This window comes from Mustelus asterias, chromosome 25 (assembly GCF_964213995.1).
Source record: "Mustelus asterias chromosome 25, sMusAst1.hap1.1, whole genome shotgun sequence".
Taxonomy (NCBI): domain Eukaryota; kingdom Metazoa; phylum Chordata; class Chondrichthyes; order Carcharhiniformes; family Triakidae; genus Mustelus; species Mustelus asterias.
In genome coordinates this window covers 19,329,059-19,356,487 of record NC_135825.1, presented here as the reverse complement: position 1 = coordinate 19,356,487, position 27,429 = coordinate 19,329,059, and the positions used below count along the sequence as shown (strand labels likewise).

The window sequence follows — 27,429 nt, the reverse complement described above, 5'->3', positions numbered from 1 at the left end:
TTCCTATCACATTTGTCTGGGAGAGAGGGAGCAAATAAATGTGATATTAATGAGAGCAGTTTGCCATTTTCCCTCGCCCTTTATTTATTGGTGTCACAAGTAGGCTTACATTAATGCTGCAATGAAGTTACTGTGAAATTCCCCTAGTCACCACACTCCGGCGCCTGTTCGGGTACACAGAGGGAGAATTTAGCATGGCCAATGCAGCTAACCAGCACACATTCCTTAAAGAGGAAAGGTCACAAAGTCCATTGTAAGGCCCAATCCCAGTAATGTGTTGTGTAGTGGTGAATCACCTAGTAAAAAGTACAGCATAAAACAATGGCAGCAAATGCTTTGGCAGATCAATGAGGTAGCAGCAGGAGTACAAAATTCATCCAAGAATCTGATGGATTCGCTCACTTACCCTTTGCCTCCACCACTTGGGAATTCCTGTTGGTAACCAAACAATAGCTCGACAGGTCTCAAACCACTGAAAGCACAACACAGGCTCGATCAGAATTAGTACCTGGAAATTGTCCCTCTTTGAAATTTAAATCAGAGATTCATTTTGATCATTGATTGGGCTTATACGTCAGCTATATATACACATTTCAGAGTTTCTATTTCATTCTCAGCCAAAAATGCAGATTGATATTTTTCAGACTTTGGCTTGCTATTATTATCTTAACTGTTGTCACTCTAATACAATTTTGCACAGCAGCCAGATTACATTGCATCAGTCACTCTCGCCCTTTATCCCAATCACTCCCACTTTCTTTCAGGTTTCTCATTTCCAAATGCCAGGCAGCAATTATATTTATACTCCAACAGCTTATTTTTAAAAAGCATTCTTTTTTTCGGTAAATTGTTTGGTGTTTTGTGAAGTGCTTTTTTTTCTTCCGAGCCCTACAACACTTCTATGTGGTTCTCTCTGCCAGAATTTACTAATATCTGCCATTTGCAGAGTAAAACATCTCAAGACGCTTCTTGGAGGTGGCACATCCATCCTGAAGGCCCCAGGAACCTTGGCAGCAGGCAGGTAAGTATGCAATTGGGAGGAAGTCCCATTGGGACTCGTGGGAATGGCCGTGGCCAGGTTGCCACCTAGCTCCAGCTGGTGAAATGGGCCATCACGGTGGCCATTAAATGCAGGGCAAAATTTGAAGGAAGGCATACTTTATAGTAGTGTAGCACCATTTACATCTTAAGGGAGTTTGAAAGAATTCAGTTAATTAACTCCACTTTACTGATATTTTGTAGGCAGGGGTGTCAAGCAATGACAATGAGCTAAATCTAAATTGTTTTGGTGGTGGAAGTTGAAGAGATAAGATCTCCCCAGTTCAGCTAGATTAAAGTCAAATAGTAAAATGGGAGCTACTGATCCACCTCAACAGGCAGACAGGATCTTAGAATCTCAACAGTGCAGAAGGAGGCCATTCGGCCCATCAAATCCCACCCAGGCCCTATCCCGTAACTTCACATACTTACCCTGCTAATCCCCCGACATGAAGGGGCAATTTTAGCATGGCCAATCAACCTAACCTGTACATCTTTGGACTGTGGGAGGAAACTGGAGCACCTGGTGGCAGCCCATGCAGACACGGGGAGAAGGTGCAAACTTCACACAGTCACCCGATGCTGGAATTTAACCCAGGTTCCTGACGCCATGAGGCAGCAGCGCTAACCACTGTGCCGCCCTTACCCATTAACATCTCATTCCAAAAAATAGCATCTATTCAATACCAGAAGAAAACATACAGTTAGAATATAGCCAGCAAGTCAGAAGTGGAACTTGAGGCCAAGATCTTCTGATTCAGATACGCCACTGAGCCAAGCTGGTATGTTCATCTGTTTATGCTGCAGTGTGCACCCATCTGTGAAATGTTATGGGCAGCAACGACATTGCTCTTCTAATTGGAGAGCAGAGTTCATTTGGCATCCTCAAGGCGCAAAGGCAATTTTGCCAGTCTCAGCTTGATCATGATAGCTAAGGGAAATCCATCCAGAAAGAGATCTTGACTAATTAAAAGGGTCAACGGTTGCCCTGACAAAAGCACAAGGTCAGCAAACTAGTAGACAAATCTATAGTTACAACAGTCTATAGTCTTGACAGAGAAGGATTGTGTGTGGATGCAGAAGAGAAAATAGGTCACAAAAGCAACTAAAGGGATTTAGTCTGACCAGTTGCCCAAGACAAAAATAATTTGTAACTTGTGCAGTACAGCGTTGGAATGAAGACCTTTGATCAGAAAGAGTGAAAGATGGGCACACGCACTTGTTTTCTGACTTTGCTTGTTCCTGCTGCAATACTTTGCAGTGTTTGAATTATTTCAGGATGGTGCTAAAAGGCAAAAGTGAAGTAGGAAGAGGCGTTCTCTGCACAAATTAATTTACAATAAATCTGACAATCAACTTCATCTTTAAAAAGTGAAAAAACAAACTAAATTACAATCTTTTAAAATTCATATGTTGGGTTTGAGGTTCCCACTCCCAATTCTTTCACAAGAAACATCCTATCTTAATACATCACAGAACCACCGTGGCTCCATTCACCGTTCCATCTTGCTGCTTCTTAAATGATTCCAGGTTTTTGGCCCTACCATTCTGCTCCGAGGTTCATTCTAAATGTTGATTATTCTGTGTGAAAACGCGTCTTCTCATTTCAAGGTTGTCTTTTCCTAGTTTAATCTTGTGTTCTCTTATCCTAATTTAATTTAAAGTAGTGTTCCTCATTAATCGCCACTGTCATCATGCAGGAAACATGACAACCAATTTGTGCACAGCAAGCTCCCACAAACAACAATGTGGCAATGGCTGGGTAGTCTGTATTTGTGATGTTAATTGAGGGATAAATATTGACCAGGTGGCCGAAAGCAATTCCCCAGCTCTTAGAATTTTATAGAATGCCTACAGTGCAGAAGGAGGCCATTCGGTCCATAAAGTTTGCACCGACTCTTCAACAGAGCATCTTACCCAGGGCCTATCCCTGTAACCCCATGCAAGGGGATTAGCGGGGTAAATACGCGGAGTTACAGGGATTGGGCCTGGGTGGGATTGTGGTCGGTGCAAGCTCGATGGGCCGAACCGCCTCCTTCTGCACTGTGTGGATTCTATAATTTACACCACTAATCCCTCTAACCGACATATCTTAGGACACTAAAGGGCAGTTTAGCATGGTCAATCCACCTAACATGCACCTCTTTGTTCTTGTTCAAAACTGTGGTATGGAATCTTTTACATCCGACCTAGGAGAGCACACAGGGCCTTGGTTTAACACTACATGCAAACCAAAGCACTTCCTTCAACATTACACTGGAATGCCAACGCACGGTCAAGTTGCTGGAGTGGGACTTGAATTCACAATTTCCTGACTCGTGCGGGGTAATTTTCCCGTCCCACCTGCCACAGGAATCATAGCGGGCAGGGCGTGGAACATGACCCCAAGTGGGATTTTCCGGTTTTGGGGCGAGCGCAGCTGGAAAATCCTGCCCATGAGGTAGGACTGCTATCCATGGAGCCACAGCAACTAATAACTGCAAACAGTACTCATCGGTGTGGTTTGATTTCAAAGAATTCAAAGAACAGTACAGCACAGAAACAGGCCCACCAAGTCTGTGCTGACACAGATGCCTCTCTAGTCTAACATGTTCTTGCCTCCATGTGGTCCATATCTCTCTATTTCCTGCCTATTCAGGTATCTCTCCAGATGCCTCTTGAATGTTGTTATAAAATCGCCGGCATCACCTCCTCCGGCAATGCATTCACCACCCTCTGTGTTAAAAACTTGCCCCTTACATCTCTTTTAAACTTTCCCCCTCTCGCTTTCAACCTATGACCCCGAGTAATTGACCATTCGACCCGAGGAAAAAGACTCTGGGCCTGATTTTACCATCGTGATGCGTTCATTTTTGGGTGCGATAACAAGTAGCGTGATCCGCGTCTGCCTCCGTGTTTGCATTTAAATTGACTTAAATGGCTGCACGCCCAACTTTACCATTGCGTTCACCCATCCAGAATCAGCAAGAAATAGACATATAAGTCCGATTCCAGCTTTCCAGTTAGTGAGGAGGTAAGTGCCGACCATCCGTCTGCTCTCTGCATGAGATCGGTGGGGGGGAGGGGGGCATGGGAAGGTGGGTCCGCTGCCGCTCTGCTTGTGATCAGTGGAGGGGGTGGGGGAGGGGTCCGCTGCCACTCTGCCTGAGATCAGTGAGGGGGAATAGAGGGGAGGGGCCCACGATCGGTCTGGGTGGCGGGGGAGTGGGGGGGGGTTAAGGGGGTCAGTAATGTTGTGGGAGTGGGGCAAAGTCTGTGGGGGCCAGGGGAAGGCATTAGCCGGCCCGGGAGGGATGTAGCAGGGGTGCAGCATTCTATCATTCCTTTTTGCGCATGCGCAGTTGTAGGCTCTGATCGGAGCTGCAGAGTTTTGGGCACGTTAAGCCCCGCCCACAGGCTTGTGCAGCGTGATTCGGACTCGCTGATATTTTTGCAGGCAGAGTGTGTATGGGGGGCCCTTGGAACGGGTCTAAATGTCGGATCTGAAACACTCCCAGTTTCAAGTCTGATTTCTTAACAGCCACGATTAGCACCCTTCTCAGCCTTGATCACAACCATTTACATTCCCTTTGTCTTTTCGTCTATGACATCTGACCCCTGCGCCGCCCCCCCCCCCCCAACCCCCCCACCAACAGTATAAACATCATCCTATTTTCCACTGTCTTCAGAGCTGATGAAGGATCATCCAGGCTCGAAATGTTGGCTCTATTCTCTCTCCTCAGATGCTGTCAAACCTGCTGAGATTTTCCAGAATTTTCTGTTTTTGTTTCAGATTCTAGCATCTGCACTATTTTACTTTGAACTTCCCTTAACTTCTACCCTCTGTTTTGTAGCCATCCTTCTACTTCCTGGGCCCTGATTCCACATGTTTTGACAGTTGTCCTGTCTTTTATGTGTCACCTTATTAAAGCCTTCCTGAGAGTAAGTCTTTCTGTAGATAATAGTGAATGGCAGATAAATCTGCTGAAAGTCTTGTCATCCCACTTGAGGCAGGCCACATAGGGTTGAGTATAATACTGCATATGAAGCCAAATGCCGAAGACATTATTTCATAGTCAACACAATTTCTACAACCCAAGGGGCTGCGTTAAACACCAATTGTCTCAAATGTGAAATCAATGCCATTTCATTCAGCCAATTCAGCTCCACCGAGTCAGTGTCGCTGCAATCAGCGAAACAGGAACCTGACCACAGGGATTAAAATCAACTCCAGCTATAAAAGAGTATCAATTGGCTTTTAGACCTAATTTATATGAACCCAAATAGTTGAGGCACTCGGCCGCTATCTGAGATGCTCATGGTTGAGTGTTAGCTTTTTGTGTGCTAACTGGCCCACTAAACCCTCAGTATGGTGGGCAGGATGTGCATGTCCATCTCCAGCTGGAAGTGTGCCATCCTCCATATTGACATAAGGAAAGAAAATCTGTCATGCGTTGCCCGCACCTGAAACACTGAACATGGCCCTTTGCGAACTGCAAGACTGAGTCTCACTCTGGAAACACCAGCTTTATCGCAGTGTAGATTCATTGCTTGCTTGCACTTCTTCAGCTGTTTATCCACATCAAAGGAATTACATAAATGCACGCTGTTGTTGTTGCTTTCCAGTTCTCACATCAAACACTCTCACATCATTTCTGATTACTAACAGTCCCACCGTTCCTTTTGCCAATCTGCGCTGCAATGCGAGCAGTTTTTGTGCTGGAGGCCTCCAACGTTGCTGCAATCCATTTACCTTATATAGGCAAGAGATTCTGGTTCTCGCACACTGGCCCGAATTCAAATCAAGATCAAAGACTTTTAATTACCTAATCCTAAAATGATCTTGAAGCTTGATCTTGGTCTTTGTGCATCCCCCGAGTCGATTCGAATAATTGTGAACTTGGTGGGTACTTCAAAGGGCTACGGTCTCCACTGTGATTTCTGATCATTCGTTTTATTATTACCAACATCAGAGGGAAGTTACTTTGGGTTCTATTAGACTCTGACATATATTAACTTCCTGAAAAGGTTTATCCTTCTCCACTGAGTCACTGTGCCAAATTTGAAAGGATTTCATTATGTCTAAGACCACAAGAGAGTGTTGAATACAATATGTGATGTACTGGGTCAAATACTCTGTACAGTGGTGTTCTGACAGGATGGAAGGATGGCTGGTTACCTAGGTGGTGAGGTTACAGCCTCACCAACAACCAGACTCCTTTTTATACCTAAGGAGGCAATGTTCTCTCATTGCCCAACTCAAGTGTAGCAGCACAGAGAGGTATTTTAGATCTGAGGCCTGGCCCATCCTGCTGTCCGAAGAATGGGGAACAGCAGAGCGATCGGAATAGCAAGTACAAAGGACGAGAAAGGAATTGATCAGAATAGACATCAAAGTTAAACAGTTGAGTTTTCCAGTCATTGATAACTGTTCACATAACACAAAATATCTGCCAATAGTTGCAGTTGAATGTGGGACAAGAAGACAACAAACCTGCTGAAATTCATTTTGATCTGGCAAACATTCAGTGTTAATCTTCAGTCGTGGGTCAGCACCTATTAAAATAACCACACAATACAAGCAGATTAATACAAAAACAATCTATACTTTCTGAAGTTGCTCAATTAAAGTCAAGACCCAGGAAATATGGAGTGAATTTTCAGGCCCCCCCCCCCCACCCGTTGGGACTAGTGGGAGTTAAGGTGGGCTGGAATTAGTGGGTTGTCCCTGAACACTTGATCTCTGGCTGTGGTCCATGTCCTACATAAGAACATAAGAAATAGGAGCAGGAGTAGGCCATCTAGCCCCTCGAGCCTGCCCCGCCATTCAATAAGATCATGGCTGATCTGACGTGGATCAGTACCACTTACCCGCCTGATCCCCATAACCCTTAATTCCCTTACCGCTCAGGAATCCGTCCATCCGCGCTTTAAACATATTCAGCGAGGTAGCCTCCACCACCTCAGTGGGCAGAGAATTCCAGAGATTCACCACCCTCTGGGAGAAGAAGTTCCTCCTCAACTCTGTCTTAAACCGACCCCCCTTTATTTTGAGGCTGTGTCCTCTAGTTTTAACTTCCTTACTAAGTGGAAAGAATCTCTCCGCCTCCACCCTATCCAGCCCCCGCATTATCTTATAAGTCTCCATAAGATCCCCCCTCATCCTTCTAAACTCCAACGAGTACAAACCCAATCTCCTCAGCCTCTCCTCATAATCCAAACCCCTCATCTCCGGTATCAACCTGGTGAACCTTACTGAGTCCTGACCTTACTGAGGTCCTCAAAGTGCAACTACACTTTATGCTGGTACCTCGGCTGCAACTCAAAATCCACTTCTGGGAGGGGGTGCAATTCCACCCCTATATATTCCATTAAAGATCCTTTTAAAAATAATAGGAACATTATTTTAATAATTATCAATATTTGGTTCTGTGCCAAGCACACAACGGGATCCTTGGGACGTCAGCTAAGGTCTGTACTATGGAATTATGTGAATAAATCATCAGTGAATAAATACCAGTCAGTTAGGTTATGGCCACTCTACCAAATTGAAGTAATAAGAAAGCTCGGCCTGGAGCAATATGCTGGAATGCTAAGCCATACAGACAGGAGGTTGCAAACGAAACGATTGTAGCTGCGGGTCAGTTGATCATAGAATCCCTACAGTACAAAAGGAGGCCATTCAGCCCTTCGAGTCTGCATCGACAACAGGGCCTATGCAATGTTTGGAGGTTCTGATACAATGCCTTTTGGATAGAGGTCAACTGGCTTTCCCATTATATTTTATGGAATTATGCACTGCCCAGAGAAAGGGGATGGGATTTTCCCGCCGCGCTGCCCCCAAAACCAGAAAATCCTGCTCGAGGTCAGCGGACCTTTGCACGGTCTGCCCCCCACTCGCTACAATTCCCATGGCGGGCGGGAAGGGAAAATTCCACCCGGGGTCTTCAGTCCAGCTGCTCTGTGCATTGGTTATACTCGACTTTCGAGCCTCTTCCCACTCTACTTCACCTCATCCTGTCAGCATATCCTTTTCCGTCTTCCCTTCCTTGCCTATCTAGCTTCCCCTTATATCCATCAGTGCTATTTGCCTCAATGTGGTCGTGGGTTCCATGTGCCTGCCCCTCTCAAAGTAAAGCCGCTTCTCCAGAATTCCCTACTGGATTTATTAGTGACCATCTTACGTTTATGACCTGCCGTTTTGGTCTCATAGAATCATAGAAATCATAGAAACCCTACAGTACAGAAAGAGGCCATTCGGCCCATCGAGTCTGCACCGACCACAATCCCACCCAGGCCCCACTCTCATATCCCTACATATTGACCCACTAATCCCTCTAACCTACGCATCTCAGGACACTAAGGGCAATTTTTTTAGCATGGCCAATCAACCTAACCCGCACATCTTTGGACTGTGGGAGGAAACCGGAACACCCGGAGGAAACCCACGCAGACACGAGGAGAATGTGCAAACTCCACACAGACAGTGACCCAAGCCGGGAATCGAACCCAGGTCCCTGGAGCTGTGAAGCAGCAGTGCTAACCACTGTGCTACCGTGCCGCCCCTGCAAGAGGAAACATCTTCTCTAATCTTAATAATTTTAAACATCTCTATTGGGTAACCCTTCAGCCTTTCCTTCTCTGGAGTAAAGAGCCCCAGTGGACTCAGTCTTTCCTGATAGTTAAAACCCCCTCAAGTTCTGGTACAGCCAGTGCAAGTCTATTTGTGCCTCCCCAGGGTCTCCACATCCAGTTTGTGATATGGAGGCCAAGGGTACAATGTTTGGAGGTTCTGATACAATGCCTTTTGGATAGAGGTCAACTGGCTTTACCATTATATTTTAAACAACCTTCAGGAGTACATACTTAATCAGCCTCATATTCAAAGCCAGCTCGGCAAAAGGGAGTCTTGTACAGTTGTCCCAGACTCTAAATGAATACTAAAGGACTACAAGGTAAAGAACAGCATGAAACTGGGACAATATCCATATTCTGCATTGTAATTGCTTCCAAAGGTTATAATTTAAATATGTTTAAACCAATTTATATTAAAGCAAATATGTTGAGGAAATGGGGGTTTTGCAATTTAATAAAACGTACTTTATTATCTTTGTTGTGCAATAGCACAGTAACACGCATCAGTGAATAAATACCAGTCAGTTAGGTTATGGCCACTCTACCAAATTGAAGTAATAAGAAAGCTCGGCCTGGAGCAATATACTGGAATGCTAAGCCATACAGACAGGAGGTTGCAAACGAAACGATTGTAGCTGCGGGTCAGTTGATCATAGAATCCCTACAGTACGAAAGGAGGCCATTCAGCCCTTCGAGTCTGCATCGACAACAGGGCCTATCCCCGTAATCCCATGTATTTAACCTCCTAATCCCCCTGACACTAAGGGGCAATTTAGCATGGCCAACGCCCCTAACCCGCACATCTTTGTACTCTTTGTCTCTGAATCTCTGGGTTCAAGTCTCGCTCCAGAACAGGAGCACAAAAGTCAAAGCGGACACTCCACGGAAGGTGGGCTGCATTCTTGGGCGTGTTATCTTTGGGATGAGATGTTAAAGTGAAGCCCTAGCTGCCTGCTCGGGTGGATTAAAAGATTCCATGTCACTATTTAAATGAAGAGCTGGGGAGGCTGTAGTGTAGTGGTATTGTCACTGGACTAGTAATCCAGGGACCCAGGGTAATGCTCTGGGGACCCAGGTTCGAAACCACCACGGCAGCTGGTGAAATTTGAACTCAAATTTTAAAAATCTGGAATTAAGAATCTACTGATGACCATGAAACCATTGTCGATTGTAAAAACCCATCTGGTTCACCAATGGAAATCTGTCATCCTTATCTGGTCTGGCCTACACGTGACACCAGATCTTCAGCAGTGTGGTTGACCCTCAGGGATGGCCATTAACTGATGGCCCAGCCAACGATGCCCACATCCCATGAACGAATGGAACAGTTATTTCCTACTGTCCTGACCAACATTTAACCCCCCACCCCCCAATCACCCATCACAAAAACAGGTAATCTGGTCTCAATCGGGAATTTGCTTTATGCAAAACTGCTGCCTTTTCTTACTTACAACAAATCCTACACTTCAGAAGTATTTAATTGGCTGTTAACAGCTTTGAGATGTCTGGCGGTTGTGGAAGTGCTAAATATGCGCAAGTCTTTCTCTCAGTTACAACTGGTAATGGAGGAGCTAGTGTCTCTGGAATGGCAGCTGGGAAAGGTTAGCCAGGGTTCCCAAGGCTGGGGTTAGGCTTTTAACAGGTGTAAAACTGTGCATTAATAAATGCAAAGTGCTGCAAATGTTGAAAATCTGAAATAAAACAGAAAATGCTGGAAAAACTCAACATCTGGCAGCATCTGTGAGGAAACAGAGTTAACGTTTTGAGTCTGTAGAAGAGTCAAGATGGACTAAAAATGTTAACTTATTCTTTAAAAGTTTTGTGTTGTTATAAAAACTGCTCGTATTTCATTTCCACAGAAATAAAAATGAGGTGGCTTCTGTAAGAGAAGGGTGACCAGCAACACCAGTTTATAGAATCCTGCAGTGCAGAAGGGGATCATTCGGCAAATCGAGTCTGCACCGACCACAATCCCACTCAGGCCCTATCCGCATAACCCCATACATTTACCCTCTCTAGTCTCCCTGACACTAAGGGGCAATTTACCATGGCCAATCCACCTAACCCGCACATCTTTGAACTGTGGGAGGAAACCGGAGCACCTGGAGGAAACCCACGCAGACATGGGTAGAATGTGCAAACTGCACACAGACAGTGATCTAAGTCGAAAATCGAACCTAGGTCCCTGGCGCTGTGAGGCAACAGTGCTAACCACTATGCCACCGTGCCTGGGTGAAGGCAAGTTGAAAAACTATCCTAGCCTTTACCCAGTGACCTGCCTCTACCCAGTGAATTTGACGGTGAGGTCACATTGTAGTCAAATCTGACCTGGTTTCACATTTTCAAAATACCTTACTGTCTACAAACATTGAAAAGGTGGTATAAACCTTCCATTTACAGAAAATATCTCATTAATATTCTGTAAGACCTTTCTTCAATTTTTTTGTCTGTAGAGATGTCTACCTTATTAGAGACATTAACATAGTTGTGAAGTCCAAATTCTCAGTGGAATAGTCTATTCTTGAGCAAAACCTGTCAGATGAGGGACTTTGGGCATCTGTTATAAGTGCTGCTGCTATCCATTAGCAAAACATCACACCGATAGACTCTGTTAGCATGATACTTACTGTACAAGTAGAAGCATTCCCTTGTGATAACCCACACTGTAAGAGTTGAAAAAGCCTTTTCCACATGATAGACAGAACAATGTGTGCGAGTGAATAGTTCTGGAAAATCTGCCATGTGATCTGAGATCCATGGAAAATCAGATGTTTTATGTGTGAACAATGAGCTGAATTATTAATTATGGAACTCGAGTTTTGAAATTATGATGTACACACTTTACTGAGTTAAAGAAATTGGTTTCCCATCAATGGCCCCTCTCCACAGCCAATTTTCTGAGTGTGCCGACTCACATTGAGTACGAGGGTTCCACATGTACCGATTCCCAGGTGGCAACCCACTCATGTGGCCAGGGAGGCACAGTGGCACTGCTGCCTCACAGCACCAGGGACCGGGTTCAATTCCAGCCTCGGATGACTGTGTGGGGTCTGCACATTCTCCCCGTGTCTGCGTGGGTATCCTCCGGGTGCCCCGGTTTGTTCCCACACTCTAAAGATATGAGGGTTAGGCTGATTGGCCATGGTAAATTGCCCGTTAGTGTCAGGGGGATTAGCAGGGTAAATACGTGGGGTTAAGGGGATAATGCTTGGGTGGGATTGTTGTCGGTGCAGACTCAATGATTTTTAATAAGATTTTAGGTAGCAGTTGGCACCAGGTTATTAGATTTCAAAGGGTATCATAAGCAAGGCCAAACCTGTCCTCCCCATATTCAGTTTCCACCTGGGATAATGATCAGCTGTAGGAATTCTTGCGCAATTTCCCTCTCCTTAGACCAAAGATAAGTGAAGTGTTGTCACCACCTTCCTGAGATGTTAAGTCAGCACAAACCAAGGATGAAACCGGTCACGTTTTCAAATAGGTATATTTGCAGTATAAGTGCACATTCAGAAAGCAATAAAACAAAGGCTTGAATTTTACCATGGGCTTCAGGTCCCTGACATCAGAGCAAAAATTGGGTCCCTGATTTTCCCTTTCTAGAACTAGTTTTTAAATGTTTTGGAATTTGTCGGTACTACATTAGATGTAGGTACTAATTTGTACCTACATCTGTCTCCTCCAACCTTCTCCTTTTCATCTTTATCCCTAACGTGCATCTTCAGCTGGACTCCAGTTTTTGACACTTCATGGGATGTGGGAGTCACTGTCAAGGCCAACATTTATTGCCAAACCCTAATTGTCCGCGAGGAAGTCATGGTTAGCCACATTCTTGCACCTCTGCAGGCCGTATGCTGAAGGTACTCTCACAGGTGCTGCTTAGTAGAAGGATTTTGACCCCGCGATAATGAAGAAAGAGGGATATATTTCCAAGTCAGGACATTGTGCAATTTAGAGGGGAACTTGCAGGTGGTGATGTTCTTATGCACCTGCTGCCCTTATCCCTCTTGGTGGTAGAGGTTGTGGGTTTTAGAGGTGCTGTTGAAGAAGCTTTTGCAAGATGCTTCAATGAATCTTGTAAGTGGTGCAGACTCTTGGCATGGAATGCTGGTGGGGCAGGTGATTGAGTGTTTAAGGTGTTGGATGACATCTAATCAAGGAGCTTGCTTTGTCCTGGATGGTGTAGACTTTCATGCATGGTGTTGGAACAGGCAAGTTGAGAGTTTTCTAACACACTCCTGACTTGTACCTTAGTGACCGTGGACAAGTTTGGGGGAATCAGGAGGTGGGTAACTCATCACAGAATTCCCAACCTCTGACCTATGTTTGTGGCCATGATATTTATGTGGTTAAGTGTTTGTGGGGGATCTAGCAATGCTGCTGAATGCCAACAGGAGGTGGTTGACTCTCTCGTGTTAGAGGTAAGCATTGTTTGGCAATTGTGTAACATGAATGATACTTGCCATTTATCAACCCAAGCCTGAATGTTGGCCAGGTCCGCTGCATGGGATCACAGACTGTTTCAGCAGTCAATGAGTCACAAATGGTATTGAACATGGTGAGTGAACCATCAGTGAATGTCCCCACATACAAACATATGAATTAGGAGCAGGAGTAGGCGTTTGGGTCCCTTGAGTCTGTTCCGTCATTCAACCAAGATGCATTGGTTTGGAATGGAAAGATTCTATCAGATAGGAAAATAGCAAATGTAACTCCTCTATTCAAGAAAGGAGGGAGAAAGAATTCAGGAAACTACAGGCCAGTTAGCTTAACTTGTAGCAGAGGGGAAATGCTAGAATCCATTATTAAGATTGAACATCTCAATGAAATCAGGCAGAGTCAACATGGCTTTGTGAAAGGGAAATTAAGTTTGACTAATTTATTAGAATTCTTTGAGGAAGCAACTAGCAACATGGATAAAGGGGAAACTGTGGATGTGGTGGTGAACTTGTATTGCCCACTTCTGAACTTATGATGGAAGGAAGGTCATTGATGAAGCAGCTGTAGATGGTTGAGCCGAGGACCACTCTGAAGATCTCCTACCAGGGCTGAGATTATTGGCCTTCAACAACTATAGCCGTATGGCTCTTAACTAGGTATGGCTCCAGGCAGTGGAGAGTTATTCCCCTCAGCCCCGATTCCAACTGGCTTCAATTTTATTAGGGCTTCTTGATTCCGTGATGGGTAAGTTGCTGCCTGGTTACCAAAGACACTCACTCTTGCCTGTGGAATGCAGTTCTTTCCCATTTTTGGACCGAGGCTGTAATGAAGTCTGCAGCCAGACTGTGAAGTTGGAACCTGGTTACTGGTGAGTAAGTGCAAGTTAATGATATTGTCGATGACATCTTCCATCACTAGGCTGACGGTTTGTCAAGTGGTCACCGCCACAGGACATTTATTAGTTAAGTATCTATTTATGGTTATATTAAGAAACTTTAAGCCTTGCGTGCAAAGTATTGATTATGCTCCTGTGAAACTGATGGATGCAGCTTTAGCTGCAATCCCGTTTCAGAAAATATCAAAGGCAATTACTTCACACCTATACTCGACTAAAAGAAAAATTGCAGACATCTAATTTTCCTCTTCCAAATTAACCAAACGGCATGGTTAAATTAAATGATCAACATTTTCCCCCTAGCAGTGCTTTCCTCAGACACTTATGCTGTTTTGCTTCCAGCCTTCACTAATTATTTACATTCCAGACTTTGCGATGTTTATTATGCGGTATAATGCCAGACACAAAAAGCAATAAAATTAACAGTGGTCCCAAACCCGACATCAAACTCAAACATCTTAAATATTATATAACCCATGAAGAGGGTAAAGAATTCAAAGGGATGGAACAAACACCACTGAACAGACGCGTTACATCTATTTTCACAACAGTCTGAGAATTGCATATATTTTGCCAGTGTTATCTTCGGGAGAGTGTTCAGCTGTTGGAATACCTGATAACATACATAAAACAGAACTTAGCATATTCACTGTCAAGCTTTTGGTGTTAAGCTGTTCCACAAATTTGTTACTAAGAAGAAATGAATGCCCAATATGTCATCCTGTCCTGGTAAATCAGTAAGCATTTTAACAACTAAAAGACCTGACACAATTGTTATTTCTATATTCCTTGGGCAGATATTACTGAATACTTGAGGACTTGGGCATGATTATGGGGCGGCATGGGGGCACTGTGGTCAGCACTGCTGCCTCACAGTGCCAGGGGCCCAGGTCAATTCCCGGTTTGCTTCACTGACTGCACATTCTCCCCATGTCTGTGTGGGTTTAAGATGGAGATAGATAACTTCTTGATTAATAAGGGGATCAGGGGTTATGGGGAAAAAGCAGGAGAATGGGATGAGAAAAAAATCAGCCATAATAGCTTACCGAAAATTGACGGTCATGGGACATTAGGGGGTGAGGTCCTTAAAACAATTACTATTACTAAAGAGGTAGTGCTTGGTAGGCTAATGGGACTAAAGGTAGACAAGTCCCCGGGCCCGGATGGAATGCATCCCAGGGTACTGAAAGAAATGGCAGAAGTAATAGTGGATGCGTTGGTTGTAATTTATCAAAATTTGCTGGACTCTGGGGAAGTGCCGGCTGATTGGAAAACAGCTAATGTGACGCCACTGTTTAAAAAAGGAGGTAGACAAAAGGCGGGTAACTACAGGCCGGTTAGCTTAACGTCCGTAGTTGGGAAATTGCTGGAATCCATCATTAAAGAAGAAATAGCAGGACACCTGGAAAAAACTGGTTCGATCAAGCAGACGCAGCATGGATTCATGAAGGGAAAGTCGTGTTTGACGAATTTACTGGCTTTTTATGAAGATATAACGAGTGCGGTTGACAGAGGGTGGATGTGGTGTTTTTGGATTTCCAGAAGGCATTCGATAGGGTGCCTCACAAAAGGTTGCTGCAGAAGATTAGGGTAACATAAGAACATACGAACATAAGAAATAGGAGCAGGAGTAGGCCATCTAGCCCCTCGAGCCTGCCCCGCCATTCAACAAGATCATGGCTGATCTGAAGTGGATCAGTTCCACTTACCCGCCTGATCCCTATAACCCCTAATTCCCTTACTGATCAGGAATCCATCTATCCGTGATTTAAACATATTCAACGAGGTAGCCTCCACCACTTCAGTGGGCAGAGAATTCCAGAGATTCACCACCCTCTGAGAGAAGAAGTTCCTCCTCAACTCTGTCCTAAACTGACCCCCCTTTATTTTGAGGCTGTGCCCTCTAGTTCTAGTTTCCTTTCTAAGTGGAAAGAATCTCTCCATCTCTACCCTATCCAGCCCCTTCATTATCTTCTAGGTCTCTATAAGATCCCCCCTCAGCCTTCCAAATTCAAACCCAATCTGCTCAGTCTCTCCTCATAATCAACACCCCTCATCTCTGGTATCAACCTGGTGAACCTTCTCTGCACTCCCTCCAAGGCCAATATATCCTTCCGCAAATAAGGGGACCAATACTGCACACAGTATTCCAGCTGCAGCCCCACCAATGCCCTGTACAGATGCAGCAAGACATCTCTGCTTTTACATTCTATCCTCCTTGCGATATAGGCCATGGAGTTACACGGAGTTGGGGGTTAAGTGTTAGCGTGGACTGAGGATTGGCTATCTAACAGGAAGCAGAGAGTTGGAATAAATGGGTGCTTTTCTGGTTGGCAGTTGGTGACTAGTGGCGTGCCGCAAGGATCGGTGCTGAGGCCTCAACTGTTTACCATATACATAGACGACCTGGAGGAGGGGACCGAGTGTAGGGTAACAAAGTTTGCGGATGATACAAAGATGAGTGGGAAAGCGAATTGCGTGGAGGATGTGGAAAGTCTGCAGAGAGATTTGGATAGGCTCAGTGAGTGGGCGAGGATCTGGCAGATGGAGTATAACGTTGACAAGTGTGAGGTTATCCACTTTGGAAGGAATAATGGTAAAATGGACTATTATTTAAATGGTGAAAAATTACAACATGCTACTGTGCAGAGGGACCTGGGGGTCCTTGTGCATGAATCGCAAAAACTCAGTTTGCAGGTGATCAAGAAGGCAAATGGAATGTTGGCCTTTATCGCGAAGGGGATGGAGTATAAAAGCAGGGAGGTCTTGCTGCAATTGTAGAAGGTACTGGTGAGGCCGCAACTGAAGTACTGTGTGCAATTTTGGTCCCCTTATTTGCGGAAGGATGTATTGGCCTTGGAGGGAGTACAGGGAAGGTTCACCAGGTTGATACCGGAGATGAGGGGGTTAGCTTATGAGGAGAGATTGAGTAGATTGGGCCTGTACTCGTTGGAGTTTAGAAGGCTGAGATATATAAGATAATGAAGGGGCTAGACAGGGTAGAGGCAGAGAGATTCTTTCCACTTAGAAAGGAAACAAGAACTAGAGGACACAGCCTCAAAATAAGGGGGAGTCAGTTTAGGACAGAGTTGAGGAGGAACTTCTTCTCTCAGAGGGTAGTGAATCTCTGGAATTCTCTGCCCATTGAAGCAGTGGAGGCTATGTTTAAGTCACAGGTAGATAGATTTCTGATCAATAAGGGAATTAAGGATTATGGGGAGCGGGCAGGTAAATGGAACTAAACCACTATCAGATCAGCCATGATCTTATTGAATGGCGGGGCAGGCTCGAGGGGATAGATGGCCTACTTCTGCTCCTATTTCTTATGTTCTTATGTTCTTATGAATAGCAGAGCAGACTCGATGGGCCGAGTGGCCTAATTCTGCTCCTATGTCTTATGGTCTCCGGGTGCTCCGGTTTCCTCCCACAGTCCGAAAGATTGGCCGTGCTAAATTCTCCAGTATGCCTGAACAGGCGCCAGAGTGTGGCGACTAGGGGATTTTCATAGTAACTTCATTGCAGTGTGAATATAAGCCTACTTGTGACACTAATAAATAAACTTTAAACTTTAATAAAATCAACCGGGGGCGGGAAATAGGACACGTGTAATCTCCTCTCCTTTCGTGGTACAAGGTGATTCTACAATTGAAAGTTGCCTAGACCTGCTCAGCAGGATCTGAGCACAAAATTAATCAGGAATACAGTAAAAATCACAAGTGGGATTTGAGATTGCCTGAAAATCCAGACAGGAAAGGGAGTTACAGGAAAGGCAATATTACTGGAACAACATCGGGATTGCTTTGAAACACAAAGGGCTACATTTGCATGGTGGTGTGGAGGGGGCAGGAATGGAGGCGCTGACAAAATCTGATCACTGGGCAGCTTGCCAGTTTCCCAATACGGTCCCACCTCCCACAGATTTTGGTGGAGCCGTCATATAGTCAGTAGCAGCAACCCTTCTGATAGTGGTGGCTCATCAATTGTGAATGCAAATGAGCCAAGGAGCACAGAATCAGATCATGAAGAGATGGCACTGGAAACACACAGGATCATTAGCTAATCCACTGGAGAGAAGGTGGAATCGCAGCAATGAGCCATTCACAGAGCAGTGAGCAACTCCTAACCAGGAATGCAAGGAGCAGAGAGCACTTAGAATCCTACAGTAAGGGAGGCCATTCAGCCTATCGAGTCTGCACCGACCACAATCTCATCCAGACCCTATCCCCATAAACCCATGCATTTAACCTAGCTAGTCCCCCTGACACTAAAGGGCAATTTAGCAAGGTCAATCAATCTAACCAGCACGTCTTTGGACTGTGGGAGGAAACCGGAGCACCCGGAGGAAACCCACACAGATACGGGGAGAATGTGTAAACGCCACACGGTGACCCAAGCCGGGAATCGAACCCAGGTCCCTGGCGCTGTGAGGCAGCAGTGGTAACCACTGTGGCACTGCATACAGTAGACATTATTAAAAAGATCCAAGCTGGTTAGTGAAGTCAAAACCACGAGCTTTCCTTCACTGAGAGACTTGTTCAGTCTCACATCTCTCCTCCCACACAACCCAGTGTCCCACCTATCCCCATTAATATGTGCTCAAAGTCATTTAACACTGACACCTGTTTCTCTTCCCCATAACAATCTAATTGATCTGACATTAACAAATCTTAACAACGTAATTGACATTACATTAACAGCCATTGTGAAGGCAGAGCTTACAAGGAGTTTAATGTACAAACACTGGGGTATTTGGGAGGGGTGGGGGAAAATGCACTGTAGCGGTTAGTGTGAAGAAATTTGATTCTGAACTCGTGGCTTTTGACACATATGCACAACCTTAAAATGGTGTCAAACTGTTCCCAAGGGCCACCATGGAGAGGTCCACCAGACTCTTGCAGAAGCAGTGTTTGTATCTTGATGAATCCGGGGAGGGGTAGTGGGTGGAAATGGAATAGGCCTCCTCCCTCAGGTGTTTCTTGCATGGTAATAGTATGCTGCACTCTTTGTAACATGGATTCCCCAGAGAAATGTGGAACTTAAATAAAGAGGAGTGAGCTCCATCGGCTGGGGATATTTCAGAGCCTTTCACCCTCTCTAAGATAGACTCCTATTTCACCATTGCTGACTTGTTGATGAGTAGCCTGACAACGTCGAGGACCCCCCCCCCCCCACCCCTCCTTCTCTACGGATGCCAATATAGCGAGCTGCCTCTGATATGGACTACGTGCTCTCTAGTCCAAGAGCGAGACATTGCAAAATGGTGGGGCCACCCTTCCATGAATGCCGTGATCATTGCTGCTTTCTGCCATTCCAGAGTCCACAGTCATGACTGCTCACCTTGTCCATCTCCCATCTCTTCACCTTTCTTAATTGGACAGAAAATATGCCTCTGGGCCAATAGTTGGCCATTCCAGGGTTAGGACTCAGGTGTGAAAATCCTGCTGCAAGCTGCTCTGGTAAAGTGGGGGGACGGGCAGTGCCCCTAAGGACAGATTGTCTCAGCTAGTGAGGCACAATTTGCTATAACTGGAGAAGGAATTGCATTCACCATTGCTTAGAGTTGCCCTTGACCATGTAACTGAGATGCTTCTTTGCGAATGCAAGTAGCTGAAAATATGAAATGATCGGGAACCCCAAGAGAGACATGGCATCTGGAACCTGAGTGAATAGGGCAAATTCTTTAAAAGTTTTAAGTTTATTTATTAGTGAGACATTAACACTGCAATGAAGTTACTGTGAAAATCCCCTAGTCGCCACACTCTGGCGCCTGTTCGGTTACACTGAGGGAGAATTCAGCATGGCCAATGCACCCTAACCAGCACATCTTTCAGAATGTGGGACCAGTCAAATTGTAAATGTGTGAAAATAACAACACCAGGGCCAAGATTCAGTCTAAATTTGTGTGGATGAATTTAATGTCAACTCAGTAGCAGAAAGAGAAATAAAGGGAAGGAAAGAAAGATTGGATTGAGAAAGCGAGCAAAAACAGACAGAAAGGAAAGATTAAAAATTAAATGTTACATTTTTATAATCTCCAACAATTAAACTGTGATGCCACGATTGTAGTAGCTAACTTGCAGTGCTAGAGTAATTAACATTTTTCGATGGTTTCTTAGGCTGAAATGGGCAAGACTTCATCTTTTATAGTTTCTATCTATAACTTTACGCTAAACAATGTTAATGGTGAAGCAGGCACTATTTTCGTAAAGCTAATGGTGAAATGAAGCAACTCAGCCTCCAATCTTTGGAGTTCCACATTTAACCACATATTTGCCATCACCTTAATTTGCCATAGCATTTGCACATAACTAACAGAACACATCATTAGACCCACCATTATTTTGACAGCAAATTCATAGAATCCCTACAGTGCAGAAGGAGGTCATTCGGCTCATCGAGTCAGCACGGACTCTCCGAAAGAGCATCTCACCCACACTCTCGCTCCCCCCGTCCCTGTAACCGCTCACATTTACTAATCCACCTAACATACACATCTTTGGACACTAAGGGGCAATTTAGCACGGCCAATCCACCTAACCTGCACATTTTTGGACTGAGAGAGGAAACTGGAGCACCCGGAGGACACCCACGCAGACATGGGGAGAACATACAAAATCCACACATACACACACAATCACCCAAGGCCGAAATTCAACCCAGATCTCTGGCGCTGTGAGGCAACAGTTCTAACCACTGTGTCACCGTGCCACCCCAAATTATGGCCCATTATTTTCTTGTATTCTGCTGTCAAACGTTTCGTCACCGAAGATAATAACATTTCAATTATTCACTTCCAGTTCACAAAATGCAGACTGAAAAGTGAACTTTGAATCTCAAGATGGAATTTCCCTGAGCTGTGATTCTGAGCCTCAAGATCTTTCTGTGCAACCCTCATATGGGCAACAAAAGTAAAATACCGCAGATGCTGGAAATCTGAAATAAGACCAGAAAATGTTGGAAATACTCAGCAGTTCAAGCGGTATCTGTGGAGAGAGACATACAGAATGTCTCAGGTCAATGACTGACCATCAGTCAGTTCTGTTTTTACTTCAAATATGGTATTGCTTCAGTGCACTAAATACGCTATAGAAATAATGAAAGTTGTAAATATTTCACAAAGGAAAACCCTTTAGAAATTCTGTCATCAAGCCTAAACATGTATCAATTGTCTTTGTTACACTAACTCCAGCTGATACATATTGATGGTTGCCTAATTGGAGAATTTGTATCAATTTACATTATTCAACCAAATTCTTTGTTCATCTCTATCACAGGTACCCGTTTTTCATCTTACTTTAATTCAGCTGAACAAAAAAAATGAATTGCATGTGTTATGCATGTGGGGCATAGCCTCTTTAAGAGGACAGGTTAGCTAACCCAGGGCGTAGGGTGACCTGCCCAGAAACCGTCCCTGCAGCCACTTGAGGGCTGAAGTGCAAGGCGTACAATTCTTCAATAAACTTAATTGTTCCTACAGCTTGACTTCTTTGGATATACCACCACGTAGTCTCAGACTTAACAGCTTGTAAGCAGAGTTATATAGTCGATACCAAAAACCAATAGCCACAGGACCATTTTCCTTTAATTTTTGAAATCCCCAGCATTGTGTTGGATCCTGAGTGTAACTTCATACCACAAATCCTGTCTGTTTGAAGGGTATAGATAGGGTGAACAGTGGGAAGCTTTTTCCCAGGTCGGAGGTGACGATCACGAGCGGTCACGGGCTCAAGCTGAGAGGGGCGAGGTATAACTCAGACATCAGAGGGACGTTTTTTGCACAGAGGGTGGTGGGGGCCTGGAATGCACTGCCAGGTAGGGTGGTGGAGGCAGGCACGCTGACATCGTTTAAGACTTACCTGGATAGTCACATGAGCAGCCTGGGAATGGAGGGATACAAACGATTGGTCTAGTTGGACCAAGGAGCGGCACAGGCTTGGAGGGCCGAAGAGCCTGTTTCCTGTGCTGTTCTTTGTTCTTTGTTCCCAGGATCATTTACTTGCAATTCCACAATGCTGACCATCATTTCCTCAGGGGCTAAAGTCATAATCCATGCTTTTCGCACCTTCACACTCAACTGCTCCAAATCTGTTACGTGAGCAGCACAAATTGTAACTAGGAAACTGGAACATGCAATATTCTAGCACCAAATGAATTAAGGATGTAGCAAACAAATCACTTTGTTTGTAATCTGCAATGTGACGCAGCTACAGCACTGGTCTGCTCTTGTTAATGGTCACAAAGGGAAAAATGTTTGGCAGTCAGCCCCGCTTCTAAATGTGCGTTAAATCAGAGAATGGTTATGGCACAGAAGGCCATTCAGCCCATCGTGCAAGAGTCAAATACAAATGGTGTGGGTACATAACCCGACAGTTGGGTGTACAGAACCGAGGGTGTGAGGAATAGAGATGTTATTACAAGATAGTGTGTTCTGAAGCTTTTGATTCCAGCACGTTGTGGGAACTGCTTAGAAGAAGCTGTGAGCTTCAGACCACCCGTGCTAGTACTAATAAGAACTAAACAGACATTACAGCAGGTAGTAAGAAAGAACAATCAGGAAGGATATTCTCATTCTGGGATCTCAAGCAGGAGATTTTCATGTTAAATCAAAGTAAATCAACTTTTTATTCTGGGCACGGGTGTATCATAAGTAAGAAACACTGGCTGAATCCTGTTAATCTGCTACAGGAACTATTCAATTACATTCCTAGTGTGTCATGGCTGAAAACCAAAGTGAAAATAAGTAAATTATTTTTTAACTATGATGCAGTAACAGCACATGAATATACAGAAACTATAAACATTATCATATCACTTTGCCAAGGTTCTTAAGCCCGCTACTGGGATCAGTATGATAACTTTAGATTTTAAAAATGCTATTTCTTTCTCAGAGTTGCAAAACCAATGTGCAGAGTGTACGGGAAAGCCATTAATCCATCTCCTTGCTTGTTCCAAAAACCAATTCAAATTGAATCCAATTCCTGGTCTCTACAAAAGAGGCATACTGTTCTGTCAGCTTGGATCTTGTGATTTTTAAATTTTTTTTATGCCATCCTTAAAGTTACAAAGCCAACGTTCAAAGTGGAGGGATAGACCCAAATCCATTGCTTGCTTGCTTGCTCCAAAAACCAAATTCAAAATCCAATTGAATCCAATTCACGGTCCCCACAAGAGAGACAAACAAGATCCAAAGCTCACAAGATAAGACATTGCACCCAATCATGGGCTTGATTGATCTTAGTCAAAAGGCCAAGAAGCGGTAACTCTAAATAGCCAAGTACCTGTTTTACCTAAGGATTTTGCCAGCGTAATTACACCAGTACAAAGAAAAAAAGCACTTTAAACCCCCTATTATAGAATCATAGAAACCCTACAGGGCAGAAGGAGGCCATTCGGCTCATCGAGTCTGCATTGATAACAATCCCACCCAGTCCCTGTTCCCACAAATTTACTCTGCTAATTCCTCTAACCTACACACCCTGGGACACTATGGACAATTTAGCTTGGCCAATCAACCAAACATCTTTGGACTGTGGGAGGAAACCAGAGCACCCGGAGGAAATCCACACAGACATGGAAGAATGTGCAAACTCCACACAGACCGTGACCCAAGCCAGGAATCGAGCCCAGGTCCCTGGAGCTGTGAGGCAGCAGTGCTAACCACTGTGCCACCGTAGTGCTTGTAATCACCAGGTGTCTTGTTTAACCCAAGCTCCTGCATGGAGTAAAGAATCAGATATGTGGCGTATTCTGTGTCAAGAGTGCAAGACATGTGAAGCTAGGAAGTTGTACAGCTCACCTTGTGAGGGGCTTCAGGTGTTTGTGAGATCATAATGTCATCATTATCCACTGCATTGGCCTTGATTGGCTACCCAGACTGGTGTAGCCAGTGTGTTACATCAGCAATGGGAAATAAGTCAGGTGATTGAAATAGTTCACCTGTGACATACTGGGCACACTAATGGAATGGACAGTAGCCAAGTTCCTGATCTTCATGCAAGCCATTGGAGCTCAAGGTAACATCTCAGCTTGTAAGTTCAATTTTAGTCTTGTTGTGTTGCTCACATTCTTACTTTACAGCCCACTGGCACTGCGATGGAGTAAGACAATTTTGTCTAGCTTGCCAGCCACCATTAGAAATATCTCGGGCAATTTGGCTGGCACATGCCAGGAACTGAGAATATCACCCTCAGCAATGTGTCTTGTCAGTTCTGAACATCGGCAAAAGGTGTTGCTAAAATGAAGTGTCTCACCTTTTGGAAAAGGGGGCTCATAAGAATATATCCTTAAAAAGGAGAGGGGTACAAAGTAAAATAATTTATTCCAAAATAGATACGTTTAAGGGCCAAAACACAATGTCTGCTTACTCTGAAATCTAAAGCAGCATCAACGTCCTTGGAGTATTATCAAAACATCAACTAAAGTAATCGTTAGCATTCAATATGGGTCCTTTGCACAATAAAGGAGATTGCATTTTATCCCAGGGCACGAAGTCGGCGCCCCTCGCAAAACGTGAAAAGGGATCATTAAAAAGTAACAATAAAGCATCATACCCGCATGCCAGTGAATGAAACAGTGACTGTACCTGACTGTGAGGTGCAGAGCAACCGAGGTGCAGACCGTGAAATGCATTTCCTTTTCTGCAGAACATTGCTGAGGACACTGCCGAGGCTGCGGTTCCTTTTTCTAAGGCACCTTCCAGCATGTCTGGCTGAATTCAGATTTACTACAGGGATTTGATCTTGGTTCATGCAGAACCAGTTTGCAGAAAACACAAGAGAGGAAGAGGGGGGGAAAAAATCAAACGTGCGTGGAATCAATCACACTATCGCCAATTCAAGTTTCAGATGTCTCAACGTCTCGGCTCTTTTCCCCCCCCCTCCCTTCTTCACAGTCACAGGATATTCCCCCCTAACCTGTACAGGCTGGAAAGCAGCAATTCTCCACTATTCTGCTACACTCCATCAGGCAACACACTGTATCAGCAATATAGCAAAAAAATGCCATTGCCCCTCCTCTTGACCAACTTTGGAGACATGACATCACCCTCTCTCGGGGAGGTGTTACCGACATATTGGGTTGTGACTGGTCAAATTCACACACACACACACACACACACACAATTAACATTTAATATTATCCTCCGCCTTCGTGAATTGAAAAGCCGTTTCCCATTGTCGAATGGAGCTGTCGGTTTCACCGTTGCTGTTGTAATTGTCCATTGGTCACTGGAATCATTGTTACTCTAACACATTGCCATCATATGTTGCAACTCAAAGTCCAAATTGACTGGAGGTGAGCTTGCAAAAGGCAGTGGATTTTTTTTAAAAATAAAAGCATTTCACACGGAAACGCATCAATACAGAATTTAACCATCTTACAAAGTGATTTCATCCAAGCTGCCTTGGCGTTGTGTTAGAAATTAAAGGAAAAAGGTTTGGTAATTAAAATCATCGCACGTTCCAGTTCCCCAAAGGTTAGGTACAACCCCAACCTCCGAGATATTACAGATGAAAGGGTAGCTTGAGACCCAGTTTGTAACTCAGGTGCGAGGCACTTGCTCACCAGCAGGGCGTGTACTGTACAAAGAACATCCTCTCTTTGCATGTGTCGAGTTACTGAGATTGATGCAATCAGGCCCCCCTCTGCACACAACCCAAGGAGTTGGCTACATGCTCATTTCATTTCCCGGGAAATGACAATTGTAGGCTGGAAAATTATTAAACCACAAACAGGATGAATACCGAACAAAGTGGGGGAGAAATTGCAGAGCTAGGGAATTTGATGTGCTTCTGTGATAGCGATCCTTAATTGGTGGAGATCGCTCAAAAAAATTCTGGATTGTTATATTGGATTTTGCTTTTCATATTTACACCTTAGAAAATGTATAGTTAAGGTAAGGGCAGTCAAGCTGATGTACCAGTCCCTGGAGCACCACCCTGTACAGAATGAGGCCATTTAACCCATAGTGCCTCTGATGGCTTCTTTATTGGACATGATGTGGAGATGCCAGTGTTGGACTGGGGTCGGCACAATAAGACGTCTCACAACACCAGGTTAAAGTCCAACAGGTTTATTTGGAATCACGAGCTTTCAGAGCACAGCACCTTCATCACGTGATCATTCATCTCCTGATGAAGGAGCGGCGCTCTGAAAGCTCATGATTCCAAATAAACCCATTGGACTTTAACCTGGGGTTGTGAGACTTCTTATTAGGTAGCCTCCCTCGCGGTTTCCCTATTGCCCTGTAAATGTTTTAGACCATAAGACCATAAGACATAGGAGCGGAAGTAAGGCCATTCGGCCCATCGAGTCCACTCCACCATTCAATCATGGTTGATTTCAACTCCATTTACCCGCTCTCTCCCCATAGCCCTTAATTCCTCGAGAAATCAAGAATTTATCAATTTCTGTCTTGAAGACGCTCAACGTCTCGGCCTCCACAGCCCTCTGTGGCAATGAATTCCACAGACCCACCACTCTCTGGCTGAAGAAATTTCTCCTCATCTCTGTTCTAAAGTGACTCCCTTTTATTCTAAGGCTGTGCCCCCGCGTCCTAGTCTCCCCTGTTAATGGAAACAACTTCCCTACGTCCATCCTATCTAAGCCGTTCATTATCTTGTAAGTTTCTATCAGATCTCCCCTCAACCTCCTAAACTCCAATGAATATAATCCCACGATCCTCAGACGTTCATCGTATGTCAGGCCTACCATTCCTGGGATCATCCGTGTGAATCTCCGCTGGACCCGCTCCAGTGCCAGTATGTCCTTCCTGAGGTGTGGGGCCCAAAATTGCTCACAGTACTCCAAATGGGGCCTAACCAGTGCTTTATAAAGCCTCAGAAGTACATCCCTGCTTTTGTATTCCAAGCCTCTTGAGATAAATGACAACATTACATTTGCTTTCTTAATTACGGACTCAACCTGCAAGTTTACCTTTAGAGAATCCTGGACTAGGACTCCCAAGTCCCTTTGCACTTTAGCATTATGAATTTTGTCACCGTTTAGAAAATAGTCCATGCCTCTATTCTTTTTTCCAAAGTGTACGACCTCGCACTTGCCCACGTTGAATTTCATCAGCCACTTCTTGGACCACTCTCCTAAACTGTCTAAATCTTTCTGCAGCCTCCCCACCTCCTCAATACTACCTGCCCCTCCACCTATCTTTGTATCATCGGCAAACTTGGCCAGAATGCTCCCAGTCCCGTCATCTAGATCGTTAATATATAAAGAGAACAGCTGTGGCCCCAACACTGAACCCTGCGGGACACCACTTGTCACCGGTTGCCATTCTGAGAAAGAACCTTTTATCCCAACTCTCTGCCTTCTGTCTGACAGCCAATCGTCAATCCATGTTAGTACCTTGCCTCGAATACCATGGGCCCTTATTTTACTCAGCAGTCTCCCGTGAGGCACCTTGTCAAAGGCCTTTTGGAAGTCAAGATAGA

At 44.6% G+C, this 27,429-nt stretch overlaps 1 protein-coding gene across 1 annotated transcript in view; it reads right to left on the bottom strand.

Moving 5' to 3' along the window:
* The window catches only part of LOC144479253 (TBC1 domain family member 30-like), a 95,596-nt gene extending 70,749 nt beyond the window's left edge, over positions 1–24,847 (bottom strand). Inside the window, exons 1-3 of the mRNA XM_078197924.1 lie at positions 24,567–24,847; positions 6,512–6,573; positions 407–472 (exon numbers count right to left, since the gene is read on the bottom strand). Of these exons, the coding sequence (XP_078054050.1) occupies positions 407–472; positions 6,512–6,573; positions 24,567–24,732 (294 nt within the window). The 5' untranslated portion in view covers positions 24,733–24,847. The remainder of the gene's footprint in view (positions 1–406; positions 473–6,511; positions 6,574–24,566) is intronic.
* Positions 24,848–27,429: the final 2,582 nt, after the last annotated feature.